We start from the raw sequence: 27,670 nt of genomic DNA, 5'->3' as shown, positions 1-27,670 counted from the left end.
TATAAGATCTAATAAACTGCAATGCCAGTCTCAAATCATGGTCTGAGCTCATAGACCGGTGGAGTCTGTGCTCCAAAGAGTACCCGTGTGTTGTACGGAGTACGGAGTACGCAGTGGGCATTTCGGTTATGGAGCATCTATGATTTATGATAGATATTATTACAAAGTAGGTCCGATAATACTAAAATTGACCATTGCAGTATTTTGTAAAATTAGCCGCAACCTTCTATACATTTCCTATTAATTTGGGACAATAATTATCAATAGCCATAACATCTTCGAATTAGCACGGGTGATCAGACGGCACAGCAGGCAACGATATTTCACGTTATATTAACACAGCCCTCTTTTCCTTGGGGATGATTGTGCAATCGAGGACTTTTTAAAAAGGCAGTCTACCTACAGTCCAATGCAGACCATACTACCATCCGAGGCCAGGCAGTGCAGCTCAGGGGTTGGCTGAACCCCTGAATATCATCGATCACGTCAAGAGCGGATACCAGCACAAGATATACATATTAGACGGATTTCGGAGTACGAGACAGCTAGTCCCCTTCTGTTCGGGGCCTCATGGTATGTGAATAAATATCTATTTTGATTTACCAAGCTTTTGTGGCGGCCTAATAACCCGCTTGGCATGGAGTCGGGTGGATTCTTTGCATCATTGTCAGTATGCATGAGCCATTTTCTGGACATTGGGGTGAGATCAAACTCTCAAGTATTAGCTTGCTACGAGACATGTTTATTTTTGCTCTACAATGTACGAGATAACAGAGATTAACCCGCCTTTATTGTTTATAGTGGATACACGTTGAACATATCAATACGTATAGAAATGCTTCTATCTTGGGCACTGACGACGTGCTCCACGCCCTTGTAAAGGATTCCCCACAACAAAACAGACGTCGTTCCCGAAGTTCAGAATAGTTTATTTGACTCGGTGTCGTCGGAACCAGGATCTAGATTAACAATATGCCCTGGCAATACTGTGTGCAAGGCTCGAATCCTCACCGCTAGAGATGGTGGATAGACATTTTATGAGCGCCTTGTACAGTATGCCTGCTCGTGCTATCAGAAGGGAGGCAAGAGGCATGTGATAATCAACACCCAAATCTGGACAGTGTATCAGACATTTGGGATTCACAAAACCTCTTTGTTTCCTTTGGTAATCATCTGCCAGGATTATCCTGCAATGCTTGATGACTGGAAACATCACTTGCATCTCGGCGTTATCAGTCAAAGCCTTGAGCTTTGAATGTACGGGAATGATATCGCCGTCGGTCATCGGGCCAATAATGGAAATTTGGCCAATCTTGGGAGATTCATCCCTAATTTTTCAAGCCCAGAGAATGTACGGAGTAAACAAAATGAAATGAGTATTAGGCATAAATTTGCAGGGCTGAAGAGGAACTGAAAGCCCTGGCTCAAAGTGGGCTAGCGCGAAACCCGTAGGCAGCAACTATTTTAAGGCCATTCCTTAAGATGGCCCGGAAATCCATAGGGCTGAAATTTTTCCTTTACTATGAATTTGCAAAATATTTGCCCTTCAACTTAAGTCTCTTAACTTATCTTTCGCTTTGCCTCACTCTGACTGACTCTGTCTCACTTCGCATCAGCAACCGAACGCAGACCTTACAGCACAGACACCAACCAACGCAACTAACGAAACAGAACTGGAACTCAACAACCAACTACGTCGGCAATTCAGCTGAGGGAACTTAGTGTTCGTGGATATATATTTTCTCGGGATGACCCACGCCATTTACCTCTTAGGTTCGGAGAGCGAGCCCAAGCCACCGACGTCTGCAGTACCTGCCCGAGGCCTGGTTGATCACCACTTCATTACAAGAGCCTGTTTATAACAAGTGACAATACAGACACAGGCCTGCCTAATGAAAGGATTACGATCCCTCCTCCCTTGTTGGGGGAGCATGCCCATCCCAGAGCACCTCCAAGGCTCCCCCGGGGCTACCCTGTTTAGATGTGACTACGGGCGCTGCCCAGCGCTTACTCCGTACATGAGTACCAACCAACAACGTTGGAAACCAACACGTGATTGCTTTATTATGTGTCTGATTTGACCTAGGAAAGCAATCAACACTATGACATAAAAGAAAAGGGGTTGTGGCGTTCAATCGTGCTGTGAAAATCAATACTCGATACTTGATTGACCAAAAAACAATGCCAAGAGCGGGTCAAAACCCCCTACGCAATTTGTGTTCGAGGAAATTTGCTCCCAATGAAGGAAGGCCCATATTTGTGGCCCCTGCCTCTCTTTGTGCCACGATTGTACTCCGTACATCGTATATTAACATCTGCAGGAATACCGGAGAAAATCCATCAGATGTGGTGTGACTATGCTATTTGAAGACTGCAGATTGTCGGTGATCTGTAAGAAACAAGTTTATGCCAAGTACCCCAAGCATAAAGCAACAAAGCTTCCAATGGAAAAGCTTTCGGTTCCAAGGTTTTGAGTGGCGGTGTTTCGTGGATCCCAGCCAGCGCATCAACACGATATCTGACGCAGTTCAGTTTGCACAACAAGAATTTATAGAACTGGGCTGGAAACAAATACCCAGCCTGACCAGTCCTTTGCCAACTATCAACTATTTTGTATCAACCAGTCTCGCGATCCGAATTTGCTTTTTCTACATATATAGGCGCTAAGCTCATATTTGCTCCACTATTCCACCACAATACACACCATCACAATCACCCCGGGCTAGAGTGTGGCTGAGTTTTTCACACTTCTTGAGGTTTGTGTTCTCTAAAGAAAATTGTTAGCAGACAAATTTATCCCTTCATTTCCAAGTCACTCCTTTGGCTCTTTTTCTCACACTCCTCGTTTCATAATTGTCACTCGTTTAGTCTTTGTTGATTTCCCGCTTACCCCTTGCTTGGGCACGATTCTCGCTGTTCCCTGTGCGCGTGCCCATTACTTGGATCCCCTTTCAACATCGCGGATCCGTCATCCATCATTCTGCTGTGGCTGTATCCTGAGGCTCATTTCCATCCAGCGCTTAGGCATCCGTAATCGCTTCAGCCTGTCAACCTGCTGAGGTACCCACATATCGAAACTGTCAACAAGTACGTGTTCCCTAGCCCCTTCTCATAGGCAACTGTCGCAGGCGTCGCAAGCCCAAGCCACGCTGTGGCGCGTATAATTGGCCCAAATTGAACATCACTGCTGCCCTTTTACTTCCCAACCGTTGTTGCTTTGTCCTTATTTCCCCTTGAGGTATATTTCGCAAGACTATACTTACAATCTCATTTCTCCATAACAGGCTCATACCAATCCACCGCCATCATGCGTAAGTAAAAAATCTATCGATACTCAACCTCTCAACTGTTAAGTTATACTAAGAACAAAACTAGAAAAAATTCGCAGGGCGGCGCATGTAGCAGCACGGAGCAGCAAAAAAACACACAACCGATCGAACTCTATACAGCTTGAGAGTGGACTAGCTCAAACCCGGAGCTTGAGTGATCTTGCAGGAGACCAGCACCGCCGAGACGAAATGACCGACGGTATTAGCGTCCCGGAGTACTCAAACACGTTTCCACTAGAGTCAGCTGGCAGCGACCACGAAGGACACAAGTCTCGGCCTGAACCGTCTATGGCTAGCCAGGACCCGATCAATGTCTCATCGGTGCGCAGGGCTGATACTGAGACTCTTGGATCCACGCAAGCGCGTCAGCGAAAGGGCGGCATCTTGGGCAGGTTTAAGCGTCGCCATGATAGCGATGAATGGGAGGATAAGAAGTCGCTTTCGGATAATCAGACCTTCACTTTCGCCACGCAGATAAGGGCTACTCTCTTGAACTCGTGGGTCAATGTCCTTTTGATTGCTGCGCCTGTTGGAAGTATGTCTTGCTCTCCCTGTTGGCTGTTTATCTATGAAGTGCATGTGCTAAATCTATATTTGTGCACAGTCATACTTTTTGCCATCAAAGCAAATCCAATTTCGGTATTCGTGGTTAACTTCATTGCTATCATGTGAGCGATCTATACCGCCAGCTTTTTTTTTTCGAGGATCTTATGGCTAACAGACATTCACTAGTCCTCTTGCTGCCATGCTCAGCTTCGCAACCGAAGAGATTGCCCTTCGGTATGCTCCAATATCTCTGGGTCTATTTCAGCTAAACTTACATTTCCTCCAGCACGGGCGAAACCATCGGTGGCTTGTTGAACGCCTCATTCGGGTATGTTTTATACCACCCACTATCTCCTTCTGCAGCACCATCTCTAACCTATCTAGCAATGCCGTGGAGCTGATCGTTGCAATTATCGCGCTGGTCAAAGGCAAAACCCTCATTGTGCAGACTTCGCTCATCGGAAGCATGCTGTCCAACCTACTCTTGGTACTGGGCATGTGCTTCTTCTTCGGTGGTATCCCCCGCATAGAGCAAAATTTCAACGTGACAGTTGCTCAGACAGCCGCTAGTATGCTTGCATTAGCTGTTAGCAGTTTGATCATCCCCACTGCCTACCATCAGTGGTCCAACCGTTAGTTATGACTGTATCTCAGGACTCGCAAATCGACACGAGAGCTAACACATTGATTATAGTTAACAACGGCGACGGAACTGCCGCTCTCTCTAGAGGTAAGCTACTCGCCGAGAATCTTCAGCCCGGTCCATCGCTTTACCTTTTTTTTTTACTCACACTGCACTACAGGCACTAGCGTACTCCTTCTAATCGTGTACGGCTGCTACCTATTCTTCCAGCTAAAGTCACACGCCGACATGTACAACCGACCTAGCGAGAAGGTTGAACGGCGGCACATGAAGGTCAGCGAAGGCGATGCCAGTCGTGGCATCGCACAGATCGGCAAAATGACCGCCACGCCCATGGTCGGACAGAATGCCGACCATATGCAGATGGAGGATCCCGATGATGATACCGAGAAGCCGCAGTTGTCCGTTATGGTTGCCATTCTCACGCTGATTATCTCGACTGCGTTTGTTGCTACGTGTGCTGAGTTCATGGTATGTACATACACCTCCCTCCTTGATCTGTTTCAGGTCTTTTCTCTTTTGCATAATTGCAGTAAGCTCATGTATCTATACAGGTTGAATCCATCGACGCTTTAACAGCTACCGGTAACATTGGTGAGACATTCGTCGGGTTAATCCTTCTGCCTATCGTTGGTAATGCGGCTGAGCACGCTACCGCGGTGACTGTGGCGTGCAAGGATAAGATGGATCTTGCGATTGGTGTTGCTGTTGGATCGAGCATGCAGATTGCGTTGCTTGTGCTGCCGCTGATTATTGTTCTTGGGTGGATCATTGGTGTTGAGGATATGGTATGGATGAGCCCTACGCAAAAGGTTAATTTGAATTTAGGGCTAGTACTAACTGCGACAGACTCTCAACTTCGACGGATTCCAGGTGATTGTACTGTTCATGTCTGTTCTTTTGGTAAGTGGATTCGGCGTACAGGGAGAAATCCATATATCATTCGTATTAACCGTTGTTGTTTCATAGGTGAACTACCTCATTGGTGATGGCAAGTCCCACTGGCTCGAGGGTGTCTTGTTGATGATGATGTATCTGATTATCGCTCTTGCCGCTTGGTATGTGGTTGTTACAGATGGTTGACAAGTCTCCATTACTGACTGTATATCTAGGTTCTTCGATTAAACCTTTACTTTCATTATAGTCATCGGGCTGGGTCCCCGTTGACGATACGATATCTTCTAATTTACTATCCCAATCCTGGGGGATTTCTTTTAGTTACTTTTCTTCTCTGTACCATGTTTGCTTTGAATTTTTTATTAAATTTTTTTTGTCGGATTCTATTATGATCGCTCATAATATATCCATCTTGGCGGTTCCTTGTCCGACGCATTTTTATTTCCCTATAGAGAAAAATGACTGATTCTATTCAATAATCCAATTAAAAACAGCAAATCTAAATAGCCGGGACAAGTCCACATAACCTGACAGATCAGGCTAAAAAGCCAAGCTGACTAACTCGGTGTAACTCCTCCCCGGGGCCACCGGGGAGTGGGGATTGGGCAAGCCCTTGAGGGCTCGGGACAGATTTCCCGAATTCAGCGAGTCAGCAGATGCGCACAAATAAAGGAGAAGATTATGCTAATATCACATTATTAAGACGCACTCCATATTTTAGCCACCGGAAAATTATCGGGCTAAAAATTAATCATGCACGGGAGGCTCGATGTCCAAATCCAGACTTCGGGAGACTCGGTATGCCACCGACGTTATAACCGAGCCGATGTGGGGAGGCTGGGATTGTTCCTGGCCTGTTCTTTGAATCCTTGACATTTTCATTGCGGAGTACTCCGTACGGAGTAGTGGAATCCGGCACCCTCCCGGGGGTTTTGATTACTCTTTTTTCTTTGAAGCGTTTAGCCTGTAAGAAACTAAGACATTTGGCTATTATCCTAGAGTAACTCCGTACTTCGTGGATCACGGAGTAAAAACATCATGATATGATCTGGAATAACTAGTACCACGTGCCGATAGATTATCTTGGAGTCGGCAACTGCTCCGCGCCGAGAAAGGACACGGAAGAGGAGGACGAGGGTTTGATGCCGACCGTTGGTTCTCGTTGGAAATCATAAATTCCAAAGCCACTCTGGGGAGGCTTATCATCAATGGTATTGAATTTCTAAATTGAACGGGAATTCGGTGCGGGATGCCTCGGATAATATCAGATTTCGGAAAATCAAAATTGGGGGGTTAAAGCGGATGAGAAGAAAACAGATGAGAGTTTCCTTTTATTAATTTTGGGGAGCCCGAGCCCCTGTAGAGAGCTAAGAATGTGGAAGGACAATGTCGCAGTAGCATCGGGATATGCAATGTTCAAGTTTATGTAAAACTGAAGCCGTTCAACCCTGGAATTGCCCTTTTAAGCTTCCCCACTGTTAATCCACCTTATATAAAAAAAAAGGCTATCGGAGATTTTACTATAGAAGTCGGCACATGACTATCGGTGCCCTGAGTCCTCGAATTCTTCATTACTACCTAGACATACTATATCAAAATACTACTCTATATACACAAGACGAACAGAACTGCAAAAGTCCGACTTACCTAATATAAAGGAAATGCGGGGTTATCCGGGGTCCAATCGCTCGCGCCTCGGACGTTGCGGTCCAATCGTTGAATCGGATGGGGCCGAAATGTGACCGGGGGAAAAACTCGGTGTATGACTTTTCCGATGTGTGACATTCCAGAGCATGTGTATAACCTCGGAACTGCACAATTTTGGACTCTGTAAGGGATGACACAAAAAGCAATTCTCTGCAGTTGGACTCGGTCTGTTTGCACTTTTACATGGATATACTAAACTAGGGATGACAGTAGAAGTAAGGATATATCCAGTCCAATTCCCCATCCCGTGAAATAGACGCCTCTGAGGGGACCTCGTTTGTCTCTCTATTGATCCCTTCCGTGATTCTTCCACCTGTGACGGGTGGCAAGCTAGGGGGGATAAAAAGGAAACACCAACAGGCCACATTGTAGGAACGTCACACGGAGACCGCCATCAAATACGGGGTGAGAGGTGAAAGGTCACAGTCGCCAATCACTGAAAGGGTAACTTTCAATGTAACTCCCGTGAGGATCTAGGATCTCGCTTCTTTGCGGGGAGCTCCGACCAGGGTTGGTCTTGGGAGATCGTTGATTGGATGCTATATTCCCTTCTCCCCAGATTGATCCTCCCATAGGCTGCGTGGATGGCAGGTGCATCCGTGTTCTGGGGACGAGACTATACCCGAGGGATCCAAATGGCCCGAGATACCCCTCTTGAGAAATGAAAAAAAAAAAACCATGTGGGAAAAAGCCTTATGGTCCGATCCACTGGGTTTGCATTTTGTGGAGTCGCCTTTTGTTTTTTTTTCCCGTTCTTTTTCATGACTCGCAATGGATACTCGTTTGTACTCTCCGAGAATGCCCACCCCGCCATCTGGGTACAACACTCTTTTTACTTGCCGCTTGCCTATTCTGGTGTTTCCGACGCGGGAAGAGACGGTGTATGGATTTCCCGCCCAGACAAATGCCGATCGGACATCAGCTGCCACGGGGGTAAACCTGGTCAATTACCTAGGTTGAAGTTAAATGGTATCTTTGTACCCTAGGTATAGAGAGGTCTAGGCGGTCATGGAACCAGGATGTACAACGTTGTATGTATGATGTCTCCCCCAAATCCACCGATCCCCCAGATTTTGGGCACTTTATCCTCACGGCCCCATAGGGAAGGAAAAATGCCGGAAGGTGGCCGGAGGACAATCGGCCGGCGAGTGGACGGGTATTGTTATTCCAGCCAGTCCGGGTACTATGGATCTGAATTTGGTCTGGTAGAAAAGACAATGTCCTACTTTGACAAGACTTGACAGACCTGACAGACCAGAGTGTTTTATTTTTATTTCTCTTTCATATTTTCGGACCGTGAGTTGAGCCCGAGTCGGGTAGACATGCGAGATGACGATCATGAGATCAGAGGTAAGAGTTGGGGATATTCCCTATTTAGGACGCTCAGACCGCAGGGTATTTCCCGTGCCGAGAGGGTATATATTGGATAAATGAGGAATTGTTACATGAGATATGTTACTTGTATTTATAGAATATAAATACATTTATCATATCTCATATCTCATATATATATATATATGAATATATGTCTTTATAAATATTTTTATATGTATACTATATACTATACTATGCTATATGCATAGAATACAAGTAATAGGAACTACGTAACTCGGCAGCCCGGAAACTGGGGGTGCTCCACCTCCAGGAAAAAGCGCGTCCTTGCATAGTTTTGGTCCTCCGCAATTTCAGCGGCTCTGACTTTCGGCTCCATTTTCTTTTTTTTTTTTTTTTTTTTTTTCCCTATTTTCTTGACTTCTTTTTTTTATTTAAATTATCCTAGCATTTTTTCCCCGGTCGAGACATTCCCCGTTCCCTCCCGACTTGTGTTTCTCCCGGTCCGGTGCCCCGATACTTTTGAGTTTCCCCCACACTCCGCCAATTCCGTTCTTCTTCCTCTCCCTTGGCTTTTTCCCTCTTTCTCTTTCCTTTCTTCAGGTTTAGTAAGTGTTGCAACAGTCCTGCATATACAATGCTAACTATCTAGAAGCCAAACGTTGCTTTGATCCCCCCGAGATTATTCCCCCGCAAAAAAAAAAAACGATCTTCAACCCTGATATTGATGGTAAATGGGAGAATTGCGATTGATACAAATCGAGCCGCCACATATCCGCATACCCCGGATATTTACAATACACCATGCGGTCTAGCATCGCTTGCGCCCGATGCCGGCGCAGTAAAATCAAGTGTGTCAATGCCGGTATCGATACAACATGCCGCGCGTGCGAGTCATCCGGGCGCGAATGTGTCTACCCAACCCCAGCAATCGGAGTAAGCGGCGCCAAACGAGATTTGGCTACCCTGGCAGAAGGCGATGATCGAAATGGTGATTGGGATGGCCCGAAACGACATCGCTCGCGCAAGGTGGTAGGCATTTCTGGTTCATCGGCTGGTTCCAAGCTCGGGATGGATGCGCTTGATTCCTCGATACTTACAACAAAAGTTTGGGAAGCCGTCTTCGATCTCTTCCAATCACATTTTGCGACCCTTCTACCCTTCCTACATCCTGCGACCTTTCTCGGCCAGATTCGACAGCTTTCGTCTCCCGCTGCTCCTCCCGCGACTCTCGATGGACAAGACCCCCGGAATCCCGTGTATAAGGTGGACCCGTCTTCGTCACTGATTCCGCTGGGTGTACTGGCTCTGACTGCTCGCTTTCACCCTCCACTGGCTGCGGCTCACTCACCAGCATCGCCTAATCATTCTTCGAATCCGCTTGCCGCATCGGAATACTATGCGGCAGCTCTCCGCAGCCGGCTGGCCGGCTTGGATGGCGCTTGCCTTGCCCAGCCTGATCTTGTACGCGTACAGGCGCTATTGATGTTAGCCTTGCACGAGTGGGGGATGTGCCGAGGTAAAAGTGCGTGGGTCTATGTAGGCATGGCCATCCGGCTTGCACAGGCTATGGGTCTGCCGTTTGAACTTGAAAATGAATTCCCAGCGCGAGATCTTTCGCGTACGTCCCCCGGCTTGAAAACCGAGGCAGATCATTTTGGTCTGCCACGGCGTGTAGAACCCAGAGAACCGACCTCTGACGATATCATTGCGCAAGAGACCAAACGCCGAACATTTTGGGCCTGTTTTATCCTCGATCGATGTCTCAGCAGCGGGAAATACCGGCCTCGGATGGTCCGGGTTAAGGAACTCGGAATCCAGCTTCCGAGTGACAACGCTTTTGCTTTCGGCGAGCGGGTTCGAACGGCCCGACTCAATGAACCGACCGTTCGACGCACCCAGAGCTTCGGTTCCCAGAGCATGCAAATACCCAGCATCCGTCAAAGTATAGGAGGCTTTAGTGATGAAAAACTCCAAGGACCCAATGGGACACCAGATGGCAAGCCTTGGTCACCTATCTCTCGCCGCAAGGACTCGAGCGAGGAGGAGGTTGATCGATGGGAGGTTGGCGCCGAGGAGTCGGTGCTTAGCCGAGTTATTCGGATAATTCGTATTTGGGGAAGCATCGCCAAATGGTCTTGCGCTGGCGGTCGACGCACAGAGCAATATCCTCCCTGGCATCCTGAATCTCGCTTCGCTTCGCTCCGTATGCAGTTGAACGAGTTCCAGGATAGTCTTTCTCGCAACCTACAATATTCTCTGCGAAATACTGACACACATATCATGTATAAGACCACTCTGGCTTCATATACCGTGATGCATGTTGTCTACTTCCTGTCGGTAATTGTCCTTCACCGCGCCTATATTCCATTCCTGCCTATCCGCTGCACTGAACCTTCTGGCCCCCTGGATGAGCCGTTGTTCGCTGTCGACAAGGTCAATGGCCCACCCGACGGTTTCTGGCGGGACAGTGCTCGTGAGCTCTTCAAGGCAGCGCGGCAGATGGTCGACCTTGTGGCCACCTGCCAAGCCCGCGGTGCTCTTGTTGAGAACCCTTTGGTTGGATTTGCTATCTACAATGCCGCTTTCGTCGGTGTTTATGGAACACATTTCCCACACATGGATCCGGATGGATTGATGGGAGCTAAGCCGCCACCTGCGAGCCATGATAGCCACCAGCTTGGTGTCGTACAAGCACGCAAGGCTTTGGACATCATCCGAGAGATGCGGCCTCGTCTGAAGATGGCAATGGGCTGGTTCCGTACCCTGAACCGCCTTCACAGCTACTTCTCCAAAGTCAAGCGCGATTTCCGCCGGCTTTCACGGAATCGCCTAGATAGCATGTCAGATGCCTCTGACCACGGCCTCAACGGGATTCGCCTCCTTCGTGAGGGTGGCCCCGGTGGCGGCCTTGAGGAATTCAAGATGCTCGAAAAGCTTTTCCTTGACTTTGGAAGCATCGAGGATCAGTTGATAGAGCCTGGGATGGATGATGACAGTATCGCAGTGCCCGCAGCAAACGAGTCCGTCTACGAGCGGAACATGAGTGATGCTGGAAGCAACGCCGTCAGGAGCGAAACTGGTGATCCTGGTGACCAGATGCTCGACGGTGCCGGTGGTCGTCGGGAGTCGTGGGTCCCGGTCAACAGTCCAGGTCTATCGCTACCTGCACACGATGGCGATCGCCGTCCCAGCCTACCACTTCCCAACCATCGCCCAATGCCATCTGGATCCCCCTACTCCCTCCCATCCCTTCAACAACATCACCCAGACGGCCCTATCTACGCCACCTCGTCTCCCAGCTTCCCCTCTCTATCCGCAACTTCACAACCCCCATCCCAGTACTTGGCAGCGACAAGCAACCGCCTGAATCCCATCAACTCCTGGCTTCCTGCCCGCCCGCAGGCTCCTCCCCCGCCATACTCCCAATCCCTCCCTCCCATCAACGCAGCCACCTCACACACTATCCCCGTCCTTCCCCCACCGGGATCTGTCACTCAACTGGCCCCCTCCCCGCCTCTGACCTCAACCGAATGCCCAGACTCAACCCTACTATCAACAAGTCTCGGCGGAGACGACGTCCTCGCCTTCCTGGATGGGTGCGAATGGGGTCAGCTATCCATGCTTGCGCCTTCTGAGATCGGTATTCCCGCCGGTTGGCTGAGCACAGTGTGGTCCCAATTCAGCCGCTAGAGTCCCAAAAAGGGATAGCGACTCCCTATCCCAGCTCTCCAACTGGTGCCCATCGAAGCAGTGGCCCCAACCGCATCGCTTCATTGTATTATTACTATTTACGACTTCCCTCGTCCGTTACGTCTTACGTACTGTACGACCATTTCCTTTTATCTCAGTTTTCTATCTATGATCGCCGGCGACTCAAAAAAATGGGACATTCAAGCCTGCGGGAAAAAAATCCCCCGAGCGCCGAAGGCAGGCGAATTGAACTCCAAATCCAATCATTTCCTTTCCTGCTCTGGCCACCCCATGTCTGGGCCCAGACCAGGGATTGAAAACGGGATCACGAAGATTGATTATCACCTATACCCAGTGTGCGCGACCTCGTCTTTCTTTGTTATTGTCCTTGCTATTGTTTACTTGCTACGTGTTCTTCTTTTGGTTTGGTTTGGGTTATGCTGTTGAGCATGCACGCAAGGCGTTCCTCGTGGTATCCAGCCGAAACACGAGTCGATTATTCATTTATCGTCAATGTTTTTCTTTTATCCATTGGTCTTTGGTCAGTTTGTTTCGAGCGAAATTTGGGATGGCACGGAAGCTCGGCAGCGTGGCCGGGTTTTTTCGACTTTGATTATTTTTCTCTCTCGATTTTCATGGTTTGATCTATCGTCTCGCGATCTTTGAAAAGGTTGAGGTGTTTATTTTTTTTTGGAGATGCGTCCAAAATAGCCTAGGCGTTGCACTTGTCTGTCTTGGAAACTGCAGTTCTCTTGAGTCAATCTATCTGCCTTGATGGCTGTTTTTTAATTCTTCCTTCGGGTTCTTTTCGAAGTAGAGCCGAATACGGACAATAATACGGAGTAACTCCATAAATAGTCCCGGTTGATGTTGTATAGATTGTATGCCGGGCCTCGGTTGGCGGCTAAATGTTTTTCTCTTGGCTGTTTAGTCAATATAACTAACCGAGGGTATTTCCGGTTGTGCACTATTTGCCATTATAGTTCGGACCCTTGATATTAAGGTTATACATCGTTATGCAGGGACATAAGTACTCCGTAGCTAGCCGACTGATCTTACGCCATCCAACATCAACCGAAAAATAAAAACATAAAAATAGAAATATACAATAGTGCGGAGCTGGTCGTCACACAACTACTAACTCTCCGATATATGGGTTAAGTACGGTTAGTAGTCGGGTGGGTGCTGCCAGTGTAAGAAATAGGTGCGCGCCGCCTTGGGGTCGCGCGATTGGTGGTGAGAGGGGTGAGTGCGCTATAGACAGGGTGAGGGGCTGGGAGAGAATCATCCGATTGCAGAGAGCCGATACGAACCAATTAAAAAGGCGGACGAGTCCTACTTTGGATTCAAGATGTAGTTCGAAGAAGCAATGAAAAGGAGCTTTCCCACGTTCAGAGCCCCGATGATTCATTCGGATCTGTCACGTCCTACTGAAATTAATCCATGGATTTAGTTTCAACTTGCGCTCTTAAGACCTAACTCAGGGCAGTTGGAAGCTTTCTCGCTCTTGGCCTTAAAACCTTCACGCTGCATAGCGGCTCTTGTCCAGAGTTCAGTATATCATTGAGCACAAATCCAATAAATGGCCCATGCTAATAGAAAGATAAATATTTTAAAGAAACCTGAAGAAATCTCTACGGAGAGGAAGAAGTAAAGATACGATACAAAGGAATCATGCTGGGTGTTTCTCAGGCTATACCACCAATAGCCCTGGATGTAAGATTGTCCGGCAAAAACCCTCACCTATAGTCTACTTGACAATACCAGGCTTAGCACAGCAAAAAAAGATAAAAAGGACAAAAGCATGGATTCAATCTCAAAGCCCTTGAGACAGCCATATATTCTGCGCCATAATGATAAGGCGCTCCTTTGTGATTTCAAGATCTTTCTCCTGGTTGCCAATCGGCATTCATCGGAAAAACAATTCGAATGGGATCACTAAAGGGTGACCGCTGACTGTGACCTCTCCGTCATCGCCCATTGTGATGATAATTGTCTGGACCTTTTCAATGCCTTTCCAGTGTGTAGAATGTCTGGTCACGAGTTTGGCCTTCTGCCAGTTGCTGAAGATGAGAAAAGGACTTGTTTTGTCGATCCGAAGTGTTAGAGTCGTATTAGCGCACCCTTGGTCTGGATTTAGCCAAAACTCCACGTCGGATCTCAGCTTCTTCTCCGACTCAGAGTAAGCTACCGTTAGGGTGACAGTTGGCTTGTCGGGGAAGCCTGCCGGTGGGGTTTGGAGACCCCACCCATGGTCTCCAACTTTGCCTTTGCCTTGACCGTTTTCATCTGCACCGCGGATCACGGCACCTTCAAAACGCTTGACCTGATCAGCAAGGCCTATATGTTCCAGGGCCTTATCGATAGCTCTGCTTATCTCTCCGATGGCATTGGAGTGAATAGTCGAAGCCATTTTGACTAAAAGTAGTTCATTTTTGATGTCGAAAGAGTCGATATATGAATTCAGTGTATGTGAATCAAGGAAATCTCTCTTAAGAGAATCGCTGTCAATTGTGAATAGCACAAACTCGTCTGCAGGTTGGTGATTTTTGGGTTTTCTGCTGCTGCCATGTTTCTGAGTATTCAGAGTATGGTCCGTGTGTTGTAGGATATTGTTGTCAAGTTGTTGATCGTTCTTTCCCTTTTTCTGTTGATTAAATTCTTGAGAGCTAATAGCGATATCATCGATTAGACGATCGAATTCAATATTGATAATGTTGTGGAACTGCTGTATTCCCACATATTGATATCTTGGGATGGATGAAGGCAGACTCTCCAAGAAGTTGCACCCGTGAAATGGGAGACGCGAGAAATTTTCGACGGACATATCTATAGATACAGAGATCCTTGAATGAGGCTCAAGCACTAGCTATCAAGGGAAAAGAGAGAGTGCGGAGACCGACTTGATGTGGTGAGGCATCGGTTATTTCATCTTGAGCGCATCAAACCCGGAAAGACTGCTTCTACTGCCTCTTTTGATACTCACCAGCTCTCGGCTATATGTTATTCGCAATATCCGACACTATAATAGCTTTACCTACAAGCTCTATAGGGCGATTCTGGAGGTGAAGTTGTGTCCGTTTACAAAATATGTCTTCCATTCGTATATATATATGGATGATAAGAGAAATATCAAATTAAAGAAAGGATCCTGGGAATATCTGGACAAAATCTAGCTAGCGGACCTCAAAACTATCAAAATATTTCTTGATACTACGATCCAAGAGCTTGATGCTAACAGGCTTGACAAAGTATTCATCAGCGCCAACGGCTTCAGCAGCTATTCTGTCTGCCGGGCTATCTTGACCTGTGACAATGAATAAAACACATTCCCTCCAATTATTCTGTTTTTCGAGCAATCGGATCTGCTGTGTAGCCTCAATGCCACCACACACTGGCATTTGGAGGTCCATGATGATCAGTTCGATAGCGGCTCGTCCGACGGCGACAGGTGAAGACTGATGCTGGGAAAATGTGTTCACGGCTTGGAGTCCATCAGTTGCACAGTAGTATGGTAGCCCTCGTTTCTTGCAGTACATTTGCAGAATACGGAGGTTGATCGCGTTGTCATCGACGAGTAGTGCTGTTGGCTGATGTGGGGCTGTCAAAGGCGATGAGGGTTGGGTTATGGGTTTCGAGACTATAGAATCACTTCGCTCAGCTCGGTGCATGGATGATAATGAGGCATCTGAGATTGAAGCGACGGAGTTGTTTGTGGGTGGCTGAGACGACCATCCTTTCGGAGAAGGTGAACTAGTCGTAGATACTGTTCCTTGATCTAAATTCGGATCTTTGTTTATTTGATCTAGTATAAGCGAGTGCCTAAAAGTCTGCACAAGACTCTCTTGAGGGGATTTGAGAGATGGAAGAAGTCTATCCGCTTCTTCAAGTGCCGAAGTCATTGTTGAAGTTAAGAAGGGACCTTTGACGTAAACCACGTTATTGAGAGTGCTGTCGGAGCATGTATGATTCTCTGAGGCTGGGACAAGACAGATGATGACCTGATTTGTGGGAAATTGCGACAAAGAAACGCGGTGTTTTTCGACATCAGGCACAAAATCGAGAATCGCGAAGCAATCTTCCATATTGTTCGAGCAGATAAAGTTGTTGTGGGTCAGATATTCAGAAAAAATGTTAGACAAAGATGGATTGTCCCAGTCGAATGTCATATTGTAGAATTTTGGCGGTAAATTATGGAGGTTTACTGCCAGTGGTTGTGACGAGAGAGTTGAGAGAAAGTGTTCAACTTCGCGGAAGGTGGCTCTGAAATGCGAACCATTGTTGAGATCAGAATAGACTAAGTTGACAGACCCATGAAGAAGTCTTGCGAATTTGGATGATAGGGTCAGGCCCAACCCAGCGCCTGTCGAGTGCGCACTAACTTTCTCATATGGCTCGAATATGCGCTCTTGATGCTCAGGGTGAATGCCACAGCCAGTGTCGACAACATCGATGACAAGTTGTTTGTATTCCAGGAGTATCGATATAGTTACCGTTACGATTCCTCCCGGTGTGTTTTGAATGGCGTTGATAATGAGCGGCATTAAACTATCTCGAAGTAACTCAAGATCGATTTGAATCGTGTCGCAATTTGAGGGTAGATCATGGTTGAAAAATATTGAGGCGGTATAGCGTAGGTCTGCAGAGAAAAGCTTGAGTATTTGATTTGCTAGATCACTTTCGAGTTCAAGTATTGTATGTGTGGAGTGGTGCCGGTCTCTCATCGCAATGTCAGCCCATCTGTTTAGGGTGATCATGCTGTTTACTATGGAGACTAAGTCTTGACCGGCAGTTTTGATGATGTCGAGGTGAGCAAAGGGCCCTCGAGGGTTGAGTCCTGAGTTCATTCCCAGTAAACTTGAGGATGGATATGTACTTGAGTTCGAGGCATTTAAGCCTAACTCTTCAGCCAGCAATTCGACGGAACCAATGATCCCATGAAGAGGAGTTCGTAGCTGGTGGGAGAATCCCCGGAGGAATTTTTCTTTTGTTTCCACAACTTCTGCCAAGATGTGCTTGTGCCACATCTTGGATATAATATCCGCACAAGACTGGATAAACCAAGAATCGATATCGTCGAATACCAGCTGAAAGCTTTTGGACCCCACGACAAGAAAAGATGGACCCGATATATTCTCGCATTGAGCAGTAGAGGCACGGACTACTCGGGTGGATGGAAACTCTTGGTTGTTTGAATTTGCAATGAAGTCGTCAATGTATTCCGTGTCTTCCCATAGGCCATTTTTGATTTCAGACACTGGTATCGGGTCCCGTCCTCCTATTTCAATGTGGGTGGTCTTGGAAGACTGCAGGCTTATATCGGCATCAGGGTACATGATCCTTAGGATTTTGAGCACAGGCTTTTCAGGGACGAGATCATCTGATTCATCTTGAATCATGGCGATGAGGTCATTCATCCGCTGCCGCTCTCGTTGTCGAACTGCACTTGCACATTTGACGATGTCGGAAACAATCCAGTCAGCCAGGCGAACAAGTGTCATTTGTTGCGATTTCGTCAAAGGCTCTTCACCCTTACTAGATGCTACACAAAGTGAGCCAAGACTCACACACTCGCCCGATTCGTGTTGCAAGCGAAGCGGCACTCCAGCGTAGCCCCGAAGCCCACCATGTTCGAGATACGGTGAATTTTGAAATCTCCAGTCTTCCACAAGGTCCGGCAAGAGAAACACACTCTAGTGATGGGTGTCAGAAAATTTGCAAGGATAGGCAAAAGACGGTCGACTTACACTGGGAGCCTGAGTGACGGTATGCGCGCATATAGTTTCACCACGTGGAAGAATCCCAAGTTGAAGCCCAACTGTAGCCAAGCGGATATAGTAATTGAGATCTTGGATTCCGATGACAGCAAATTCCCAGCCCGTAGATTCTTGTGCAAAACATGCCTTCTCTTGGAGCCCAGATAGAAACTCGCTATCATTCAGGGTATCGCGTGTGTGGTACCAGAGCAGCGATAATCTGAGTCTTTCGTTCTTGGCTAGATATGGCCGAAGATATTTGTTGGAGTGAGACACAGGCCTGGGTGGAATTTCTGAGGGTGCAAAGTGTTCCTCTTTCAGTGGGTAGCAAGAGGCTTCCGTTTCTTCAGACCACGACTCAATCGGGCGATCGAAATTTTGTGGATCGTAGATAGGCCCAACGGTTTTTGGCCGAAGCGGCAAAGGTCCATGCTTCGACAACAAGATCAGCGCATTAGCTTTCGGGAAGTACGGCACCCTCTCGGCACCGCTAGGGGTCGCCATCTTGTTAAGGCAGATGAAACAACTTGAAATTTTGCATAGCGAGTAGAGTGAGAAAGACCAAGGAGATACAGAGTACGGAGTAGTGAATGCTAAATTCGAAAAGAGGGCTTCGTGTGGAGGGGCCCAGCCGCTCCGTCGGCAAGAATCGCCTACAGGTGCAGGGATCACATGGGCACGACCTGTCATCAAATTTATGTGACCAATCAAAAGGATGAGATATCGGAGTTGGAGTTGGAATATAAACGAAAGAAACATTTGGAAAAAAAAAAGAATTCTATGAATTTGTTTTTGAGACATCGGACTGTCTCGAAAGAGGTTTTTAGGCCGTGAGGTTGAGATCAGATTATTGGACTTTTGGCATACTTTTACAAAAGGGTATTTCACAATATGAGGTTCCTCGCCAGTTCCATAGCTTTTGTTGCTGCAATTTGCTCTTCAGCCTTTGTTGTGACCATCTGCAATTACCGCACTGGTACGTGTAAAGGCAGTTTTGCACAGTACCCGAACTTCTCCACTAGAGATTGCTGTGATGTTAACCACAATAGTGTCCACTCATCTAGATTGTTTTTGGGCTTGCCTATTACAGTAACTAGTGATATCTATGCAAGCAGAGGCAGTCGTACCTGTGGCATAATAAGAAAAAGAAAAAAAAAGGGCAGGAATCGCCTGAGTCTTTGTCTAGGCAATCGAAACTCCCGTGGCTCTTATCGGTTTGACTGCCAATCATATCATAGAAGAGATCTAAACGAAAACATTATCAATCTCGAATATATGGCTGAACCTAGCAATCTTACTGGCACAGTCGCACCGCATATCGTTGCAATCGAGGACCATCAGTTCAAACTTGGAGGAAGCACTCCCCAAGATCCAAGATGTCACTGACGGTCTGATCGAGCGTTTCATAAGTGAATAATATCGTGGAACCTTGCGGGTTACATTAGAATGGAATTGCAAAATTGCTAGGTGTTATATTTTCACTCATCTATACTCGAATAAATAGAACCAGAGGAGCAGGATTTCTCAAATGAGTTACTAGATATCAACTATAGCTACGGAGTAGACTACTCATCATTCCAGTGGCAAACATATAAAGTCCCCACCCCCACCAGGCGCTTATTTATTTTTAGCCGACCACAAGACGATCATAGCACCCCATAAATAATTTTGTTGCCTTGTCTTTTTCAACCCTAATCGCCCCCCTCAGCAGAATGACTTCTCTCTCACAGATTCGGAGTGTTTCCTATATCGAAACGCCTAGCATTTCACAACACTCGCCTGTCAATCTATCAAGATAAGTGATACCGAGGATAACCCGGACCTTGACAACCTCGAGCTTTCCGAGAGAGAAACCATGATTGAAGCAAAAGCGAGGGTGAATGCGCAGACGGTTGCTCATATTATGTCCACTCTTTGAGTTTATGATGAGGCCTAATGCTTTCTTTTGAATACGTGGGACAGTATTGTGAATTATGGAGTCTGGCGACATTTACGGCTCGACCCTAACGGGATTTCGGCCGTTGAAAATGCAGTACAGAGTGCCACAGCAGGCAGGAACACTATTTTTTTTTTTAAAAAAATCATGAATCCTGGAAAAATGCCATAGCATCTTTGCGACCCTCTGAATTTGCGTACAAAATTTTGATTATCTGTGACAGGGGGTACCAATCATCGCGTCACCAACTGAAGCACAATGACCCATTGCCGAGTCTTCTCTGATAGAATATTCAGTTATCTACCTACCAACCGTTCGCCCTCCTCGCTAGATCCAAGGCTCGAAAATTGTAATCCGCGAATAGCATGTCCCTTCCACATGAGCAGCATAACAAACATGAAGGAGAATACCGCAAAGAAAGCCATCATACCATAAACCCAACCAACACCAACAGCCTGAACCCAAGGGTTGACATAGAAGCTAATTGTCAATCCATAGACAATGCGATAGGCACCGATAACAATACCAGCCCCAGCCGGATACTGCGTAAAGCATTCGACAACATAATTCACCGTGACAGGAACACTACCCAGCGACCCAATAGTCACAAGGAAAACAGCCAGTGCAAGCACCATATAGTGCAGATGATACTGCAAAGCGACACCAAAAACACCCAGACCAATTGGGTTGATCACAAGACTAGGAAGCCACAGGACATGCAGTCGATACTCGGGCTTCCAGATGCCGCTGTTGTATCGTCGTGCCAGTGCGAGTGGCAGTCGGTCGTTCAGATAGTGACCGTAGAATTGGACAAAGATGATGCCAATCCAATGGCAGAATGTAAATGCCGCGTTTTGTTCTAGTGAGAACCCGTATCCACCTTCCGAAATGGGCTTTTGGAGCCATACCGGTGTGAGTGCGTTGACACCCACGTAGAATCCAAAAGAGATCAGTGTGAATACTCCCATGATTACTGTCACAGGACACATTCCGATTAAGAAGGGGACGACTCCCACTTTGATCTGTTCGATTAATGTTAGATCGAATTTAATTCTTAGGTATGGCGCGGAGGCTGGCTCGGGATTTCCCTGTGCATACCGTTTCTTTCCAGGTAGTCGGCAAGACAACCCTCTGGCCGAAGAAGAAAGTAGCGAATCTATTAGCCAAGATTTCACCTGGGATATTTGGGTTTCTTTCAAAGCATTCACGATCGAATCCAGTCTCCTCAAGAAAACAGAAACAACAGATAAGCGTGAACCCAAGCAGACCGACCGTCCACCAGAACTCAACAGGGAAAAACGAGTGCGCAGAAACAAAACCCGAGAATGTTGGACCAGCAATTGTTCCAAACAAGAAAGCCATATGCAGAGCAGTAAAAGCGCGGCCACGCTGATGTAAGAAGAACAGGTCGGTCACAATGCGAGGGCCAAGTACTGTAGGCACGGCACCAAAGAAGCCGGCAAAGATCCGGGAGATCACGTATGCGATATAGTTACCAGGATCAGTCATGACGGCACCCCATATCTGACATACTAACGTGAATAGCACACACCAGAAGATCACAGAGCTGCGACCGAGCATGTGAGATATCGGGGCGAAGAAGAACGGGCCTGCCGCCATGCCGGCTAGGGCGGCTGAATTCTGGAGGGGATGTTAGATGGGTGATACATAATTTGATAACCGCGTAGAGTTTGCAGGTTCGGTTGAGGTGTAGTTATAGGCTTACCGCATATGACTCCTCCAGCTTTGTCTTGCTGTACAGTCTCTCCTGGTCAGCCAAATTGAGCTGTCCCGATAAAGGCGCAATGGCACCGGAGAAAGACGCGAGGCATAACACGGCCAGTATTACATATTTGCGGTTAGGATGCCAGTTCTGGGAGGATCCCATCAGTTAATTTCTAGGGGCAATGATGTTCGAAGGTCTTCTGCCGTACCAGAGGATCCCGGGGGTGGGTACTAGGTTTGGGGACCAGCACAAGGTGAGCTATATGGAGTTTTTCAACAGGGGGTAAAAAGGAAGGAGATGTTTTGACATCCTGTGCATCTTTGTAGCCCATAGTTGCCTCAGAGAGCCTCATCAAATCCTATAAGTAATCAGGTACCTCTCCGTAGAACTGAGGTGTGTCTTTCACTATCCCTTGCGTTGACATCTCCCATTTTTCCAGCCACGGAGCACAAAGTATCTTGGCGTGGGCTAGATCGCAAGCTTTAATTTCGCCAAGCTCTTTTGCCGATCTCTTTGTACTTTGTATGGGCAAGGGGAAACTTGCGTGGAGACGCGTCATCTTGGCTCTGGGGTCAGTTGTAGAGTGTTTGGTGTGTGGCATAGAAGCATTTCATCTAAAATACGAGAATCATTCCTGACATTTTCTGCACCTCCAACATCCCGTAGACAATCCCTCAGAAAAGACTATCCAGAATTTGTGCGTTGTTCAACTCGGTGCTGAGGTGGACGGATACTAAACGAAGGCTTAATAGTTCAGGCATATAGACCCAGAAATGGCAAATGAACTTCCACCTCCCACGATCACTATTATTGGAATTACTCCTGTTATCCCTAATTATTTTTTGACAACACTAATATCTTCAAATGCAAAATGAAGCAGTCGGGCATCCACGCCGATCGCCCTGCCTGATCCACATCGGAGAAAGATGCTCCACGCGAGAAAAAAACCAGGCTTCGGCGACAGCTTCAACACGCCGAGAGGTCTTGCATACAAAATGCATCCCGTTGGACTTTTTTTTTGTGTGCATCATTTTACTACTTTAGGCATGCAAAAATCATCAATCAACCTTTTACCTCGATTATATACCATTTAATCCCAGTCATGGAATCCAGACCAGATCTCGAATCCCAAAAGCCAACCCCACAGGTTGATTTTCCTCACGACTCAGGGTTAGAAGACGATCTAGTCCTGAAACCCCAGCCCTCAAACGCCTATGGCATCCCAACATGGCGCAAATGCCTCATACTCTTTATCGTTAGCTGGATGACCCTAGCTGTCACATTCTCCAGTACTTCCCTATTGCCCGCAATCCCGGAGATCGCTACCGAGTTTTCTACTACATCGGAGATTCTCAATGTCACTAATGCCGGTGTGCTGATTGCCATGGGCTTCTCGTCTTTTCTTTGGGGTCCTATCACCAACCTATTCGGGCGTCGCAATGCCTATAATGCAGCTATCCTTGTACTTTGTGCATGTTCAGCCGGTATGGCCGCGGCGATCAATTTGCACATGTTTATAGCAATGCGCATTTTGGGAGGCTTCACTGGTACCTTTTTCATGGTTGCTGGGCAGACTATTCTTGCGGATATATTTGAACCGGTATGTTAGTTTTATTCCGATTGTCTTCGGGTTACTGACGGGAGTCTATAGACCGTACGTGGAACCGCTGTTGGCTGCTTTATGGTTGGATCTGTTAGTGGGCCTGCAATTGGTAAGTTTGAATGATATCACTACCTGTATGCGTGTCGTTGTTTATATGTGGCTAATTGCTTAACTAGGACCCTGTATCGGCGGCATCATTGTCACATTTGCTCAATGGCGCATTATTTATTGGCTGCAATTCGCGATGACTTTGCTCGGCCTTGTCCTGTCACTTCTTTTTGTGCCAAGTATCCAAGAAAAGAACCGAGTCATAGACCCCAAAAAGCCTTGGAAGCTTTGTACTGTTATAAGCATATTCAATCCCCTGCGCATATTTCGTCAATTCATGTATCCCAATATTTTTCTTGCAGTAAGCATTACCTGCCAACACTGAAATTTTACCTTGTATAGTGACTGACTAACAAAAAATAGTGCCTCACCTGTGGCCTTCTTTCTACATTCCAATACGCACTTCTCACATCAGCCCGATCAATTTTCAACCCACGTTTTAACCTGACATCTCCCCTCGTCAGCGGCCTATTCTATCTCTCCCCAGGAATAGGCTTTCTAGTCGGTAGCATCGTGGGCGGCAGGCTGTCAGACCATGCCGTGAAGAAATGGATTCTTAAACGAAATGGAGTGCGCCTGCCTCAGGACCGACTGAACAGTGGCCTTGCTACTCTCTTTGGAGTCCTCCCAGTTGCAACCTTGATATACTGTTGGACTTTACAGGAAGAAGTAGGTGGTATGATTGTGCCAATTATCGCCGCTTTCTTTGCGGGCGTAGGGCTTCTGGGTGCTTTCAATGGACTGAATACTTATTCGGCTGGTGAGCGATATCCATTTGAATGATTGTCCTAGTTTTCAACTAACCCTCTATTTCACAGAGGTTATGCCACATGTTCGCTCGGAAGTCATAAGCGCAAAGTACGTGGTGCAGTATATCTTTGCTGCTGCGGCGACGGCGGTTGTCGAGCCAGTAATTGGTGCTATCGGGGTAGGGTGGACATTTACAATCTGTGAGTTTTCTCAATGAGATTATGATTGAGACATATTTAACAGTCTTTTCAGGTGTATTTTTCGCTATAACAAGTGGTTTCCTTGTGCTCGCTATCACTAAATGGGGCATTGATATGCAGCGATGGTCTGAAAAGAAGTTCAACCTCGATGCAAAGTCTTGACCACAAGGACATGTAATTTTTTCCCCCACTTGCATCTATATTTATGTCATTCCAGCATCCTAGGCGATATGAAATGCCTGCATGATAGAGTAAGCTTATAGAACACGATAGACAGACATGACCCGTGAAATATGATACACAATACAGGGACTTCAAGGGGAAATCTCAAACCGTTTAAAGGAAAATTATTCGTTCCTACTTGTGCATACAATTTATTATACTCACACGGGCCTAGAAGTTCTAACCTTGGGCAGCAAATCGATTAGTCAGTTCCAACTCGGCCAAAGCCTAAAACCGCCGAACTTTCGGGAAAGACCTTCCAAAACCCCGACCGCATGCGGGCGATTCTTTTTTCCCCCAATTTGAAAAGCCCGAAAAAATAAGGGGATTTGGCAATATGGCACGAAAACGACGTGCTTTAACACAAGACCAGGAACAGGAAGGTCGCGACTTCCAAAGAAAGAAATTTGTCGCGTGCGTATTCCATATACCTTACGCCGAAGCCACCGAGCACTGACACACGGTATCAACAGCTGTCAAAGATGCCACTCGCATAAAATCAAGTGTTCCGGAGATCAGCCATGTAGCAAATGCCGCACGGTAGGACTCGCTGATGAATGTGCGTACGCTACTCGTGATCGTCAGGTGAAAGTTAGTGAGAAGTATGTAAACCAGCCACAGGGTAATATTGGACCAAGCTTTAAAAAGCTTGTCTTTTATACATGTTAGACAGAAGCTAAAACTCTATTTTCCAATAGCTATCTGGATCAGATCCTTGCAGAGAACCAGCTGCTCAAGGAACGGTCGATCGCCTCGGCTCAAGTCACCGAGACCAACGACCCATCGCAGAGGTAGGCATCCCTTGATTTTCCAAAAGAAAATTACCCGCAGCATACTGAGATATACAACAGAGGTCCTTCCAGGACAGCAGATGTCCCTGATCGAACAGGAATTCAGAATCCATTGATTGGAGATCGAGCCTGGTTCCACCGGTATGACCCTTCTTCGCCACCCATTTACATCGGCGAGGCTGCATGTTCAGCATTTGCAACACGGTTTCGGCGTTTCTTGTCGGGTAATATTTCAATGCCACATATTCCTCGAACACAGTATGAGCGCGAAGAGACAATCGCCGCAGCGAATGAAGGCGATGTCCAGTGGCCGAGTCTTCACCATGCTCGGTTGTTAGTCCGGATAGCAATCCACCAGATCGGGCATATTTACCACCTCATGATGCGTAAGGCCACTTTAGACAAACTGGAAGAGATCTATCAGACGCAAGACTTTGACTGTACGGCGAATAAGTGTAAATTCTTCGCCCTGTTCGCCTTTGGCCAAGCGTATTCAATCCGATCTGAGCCCAATTCTGGCTCCAGGGTACCAGGCACATCATACTTTTCTCGAGCAATGGGGTTGGTCCAGATCCTGCCGGAGAGAACCAGCGTTACACACTTGGAAACCCTGCTATTGTTGGTATGTGGCGCAGCATATATTACTATTGTTTGACATCAGAGTACTTACGGAATTTTAAGTCTCTTTTTTCATATTATCTCAACCGGCGTCATTCGGCGTACATCCTGATCGGAAACGCCATGCGGATGGGCTTGACCATCGGCTTGAACCACAATATCCCAGAATCACAGCTCATCGACCCAGTGGAGCGCCAACATCGCATCCAAATATGGTGGACAATCTATATCTTCGACCGGATGTGGGGATCGAAAATGGGTCTCCCAATGCAAATCCTTGATGAAGATATCCATGTCGACATGCCGTCAACCATCTCCCCCGTTGGCGCCATGAGGAAGAACTCTCCGACTCAGAATATATGACCGCCAACATCAAGTTGGCACGTATAGTCGGCGAGGCAATCACCCGATTGTACAGTCGGAGAAAGTACCAAGAGACCTTCCTCCAGCGCGTTCAGAAACTCCTCAAAGCCCTGAAACACTGGGTAGAAACACTCCCCGAATCCCTCAGACTGAACATGGAAGACCTAGAATCAAGCAAGAAACCCATCGTCTCCCTCCACATGGCCTTCAACCAATGCGTGATCCTAACTACACGCCCAACGCTACTGCACCTCCTGATGACACTAAGCAAAAAAGGGAAGCCCCACTCTAATACCGTCAATAATACCAGTGGGATGGGGACCGAAAGCGAGAGCGAAGAGGTATCCGTTTCCCGGCCCGTCCTTACCCTAAGCGAGGCATGTATCCACGCAGCGCGACACTCCCATTCTATGATCCTGACACGGTGGATCAACGGATCTATGCCAACCTTCGGCTATTTCCACGCCCACTACCTCTTCTCCTCGGCGTTGATCTTGGCAATGTCCAGCTTTGTTCCGATCGGTAATCCGACTGATATGACGGGGTTCGACTCCGCGCTGGACCTACTGCGCTCCATGGCCGAGAACGGGAATTTAGCGGCGGCAGAATTCTATCATAACCTCAAGCAGGTGAAGATTTGTTTGGCTGGGTATCCGGGAGTATGGCGGGGCGAGGGGAGTGCTGAAATGGCTGCTGGTGGAGAATTGACTTCTAATACCAACACTAGTGCTAGTGGTAATGCCCCCTCTGGCACTGGTGCACTAGCTTTGTCTGGGTCTTCATCGGATTTAGCAACAGCTACTACCCCCTTTTTGGACACCTTGCCACTAACGTCGACATCCACATCGACATCTATACCTCCAGCATCTTTGATGCCCACAACACACGATATGCTTGCTTCTGCCACAACCCAGCCTGTTCACAGCCATGGCATCAATGCATATGCCTATCCCTTGAGGGATACCGTCAGCGGGTACACGACCGAAATGGCGTTTCTAGAGCCGACCATGCAAGACTTTCTAGCACAGTCAGATATTGATCTTGGGCTGTTACATCCCGTCGATGCCTTCTTTAGCGAGGCGGAGAATTTATATACATGTCATGGGTTTTGATCGGGTTTGGCTGGCAAGGCCAAATGAGATATTGATAATGATATGCACGTTATAGACTTGGTTGTTCTAGTCTGAGTTAACCTGACCTGACAAGACAAGTGATGTGACACTAATGCTTGAATGTGGTATTCATGCAAAAATACTATCGTGTGTACACCGAAAGATTGTTGTAGGCAAATGCAACAGAACAGTTCTTTATGACAAGACAGAAAACCGTTAGAATAAGACGCAATAAACTCGCAAAAAGCATTGATGAGGATAAACGGAAATATGATCAAGACATCCGATGAACAAGCATTTCCAGCTTTGCGAGGGATGCGTGGTGGATAAAACAAGTT

The 27,670-nt window shown here is 47.1% G+C and overlaps 6 protein-coding genes across 6 annotated transcripts; 3 read left to right on the top strand and 3 right to left on the bottom strand.

Moving 5' to 3' along the window:
* Positions 1–3,307: 3,307 nt before the first annotated feature.
* On the top strand, positions 3,308–5,643 carry N7479_002476 (hydrogen/calcium exchanger domain-containing protein; the record flags this gene model as incomplete). The annotated part of the gene is made up of 12 exons (XM_057250173.1): positions 3,308–3,311; positions 3,376–3,864; positions 3,934–3,997; positions 4,062–4,109; positions 4,162–4,203; positions 4,260–4,507; positions 4,570–4,605; positions 4,679–4,989; positions 5,073–5,306; positions 5,368–5,421; positions 5,488–5,576; positions 5,631–5,643. The coding sequence occupies 12 exons, from the start codon at positions 3,308–3,310 to the stop codon at positions 5,641–5,643; spliced, it is 1,632 nt and encodes a 543-aa protein (XP_057114605.1).
* A 3,615-nt stretch (positions 5,644–9,258) lies between these two features.
* N7479_002475 (putative C6 transcription factor) lies at positions 9,259–12,147 on the top strand (the record flags this gene model as incomplete). Its single annotated transcript, XM_057250172.1, has 1 exon — positions 9,259–12,147. The coding sequence occupies one exon, from the start codon at positions 9,259–9,261 to the stop codon at positions 12,145–12,147; it is 2,889 nt and encodes a 962-aa protein (XP_057114604.1).
* Positions 12,148–14,056: 1,909 nt separating this feature from the next.
* N7479_002474 (uncharacterized protein) lies at positions 14,057–14,974 on the bottom strand (the record flags this gene model as incomplete). The annotated part of the gene is made up of 1 exon (XM_057250171.1): positions 14,057–14,974. One exon carries the CDS (start codon positions 14,972–14,974, stop codon positions 14,057–14,059), a length of 918 nt encoding a protein of 305 aa, XP_057114603.1.
* Positions 14,975–15,323: 349 nt separating this feature from the next.
* N7479_002473 (hybrid sensor histidine kinase/response regulator) lies at positions 15,324–18,407 on the bottom strand (the record flags this gene model as incomplete). The annotated part of the gene is made up of 2 exons (XM_057250170.1): positions 15,324–17,840; positions 17,895–18,407. 2 exons carry the CDS (start codon positions 18,405–18,407, stop codon positions 15,324–15,326), a joined length of 3,030 nt encoding a protein of 1,009 aa, XP_057114602.1.
* A 1,728-nt stretch (positions 18,408–20,135) lies between these two features.
* On the bottom strand, positions 20,136–21,896 carry N7479_002472 (Major facilitator superfamily domain general substrate transporter; the record flags this gene model as incomplete). The annotated part of the gene is made up of 4 exons (XM_057250169.1): positions 20,136–20,861; positions 20,938–21,480; positions 21,566–21,712; positions 21,774–21,896. 4 exons carry the CDS (start codon positions 21,894–21,896, stop codon positions 20,136–20,138), a joined length of 1,539 nt encoding a protein of 512 aa, XP_057114601.1.
* A 771-nt stretch (positions 21,897–22,667) lies between these two features.
* On the top strand, positions 22,668–27,332 carry N7479_002471 (MFS transporter/fungal specific transcription factor domain-containing protein; the record flags this gene model as incomplete). The annotated part of the gene is made up of 12 exons (XM_057250168.1): positions 22,668–23,165; positions 23,217–23,277; positions 23,345–23,577; positions 23,640–24,036; positions 24,095–24,226; positions 24,279–24,381; positions 24,822–24,862; positions 24,922–24,988; positions 25,147–25,239; positions 25,300–25,861; positions 25,921–26,178; positions 26,235–27,332. The coding sequence occupies 12 exons, from the start codon at positions 22,668–22,670 to the stop codon at positions 27,330–27,332; spliced, it is 3,543 nt and encodes a 1,180-aa protein (XP_057114600.1).
* Between the last annotated feature and the right edge of the window lie 338 nt (positions 27,333–27,670).

This window comes from Penicillium vulpinum, assembly GCF_028829585.1.
Source record: "Penicillium vulpinum strain IBT 29486 chromosome Unknown utg000001l_segment0_segment0, whole genome shotgun sequence".
Classification (NCBI taxonomy): domain Eukaryota; kingdom Fungi; phylum Ascomycota; class Eurotiomycetes; order Eurotiales; family Aspergillaceae; genus Penicillium; species Penicillium vulpinum.
The sequence above is the reverse complement of the archived record's forward strand: the minus strand, read 5'-3'. Positions and strand labels throughout refer to the sequence as shown.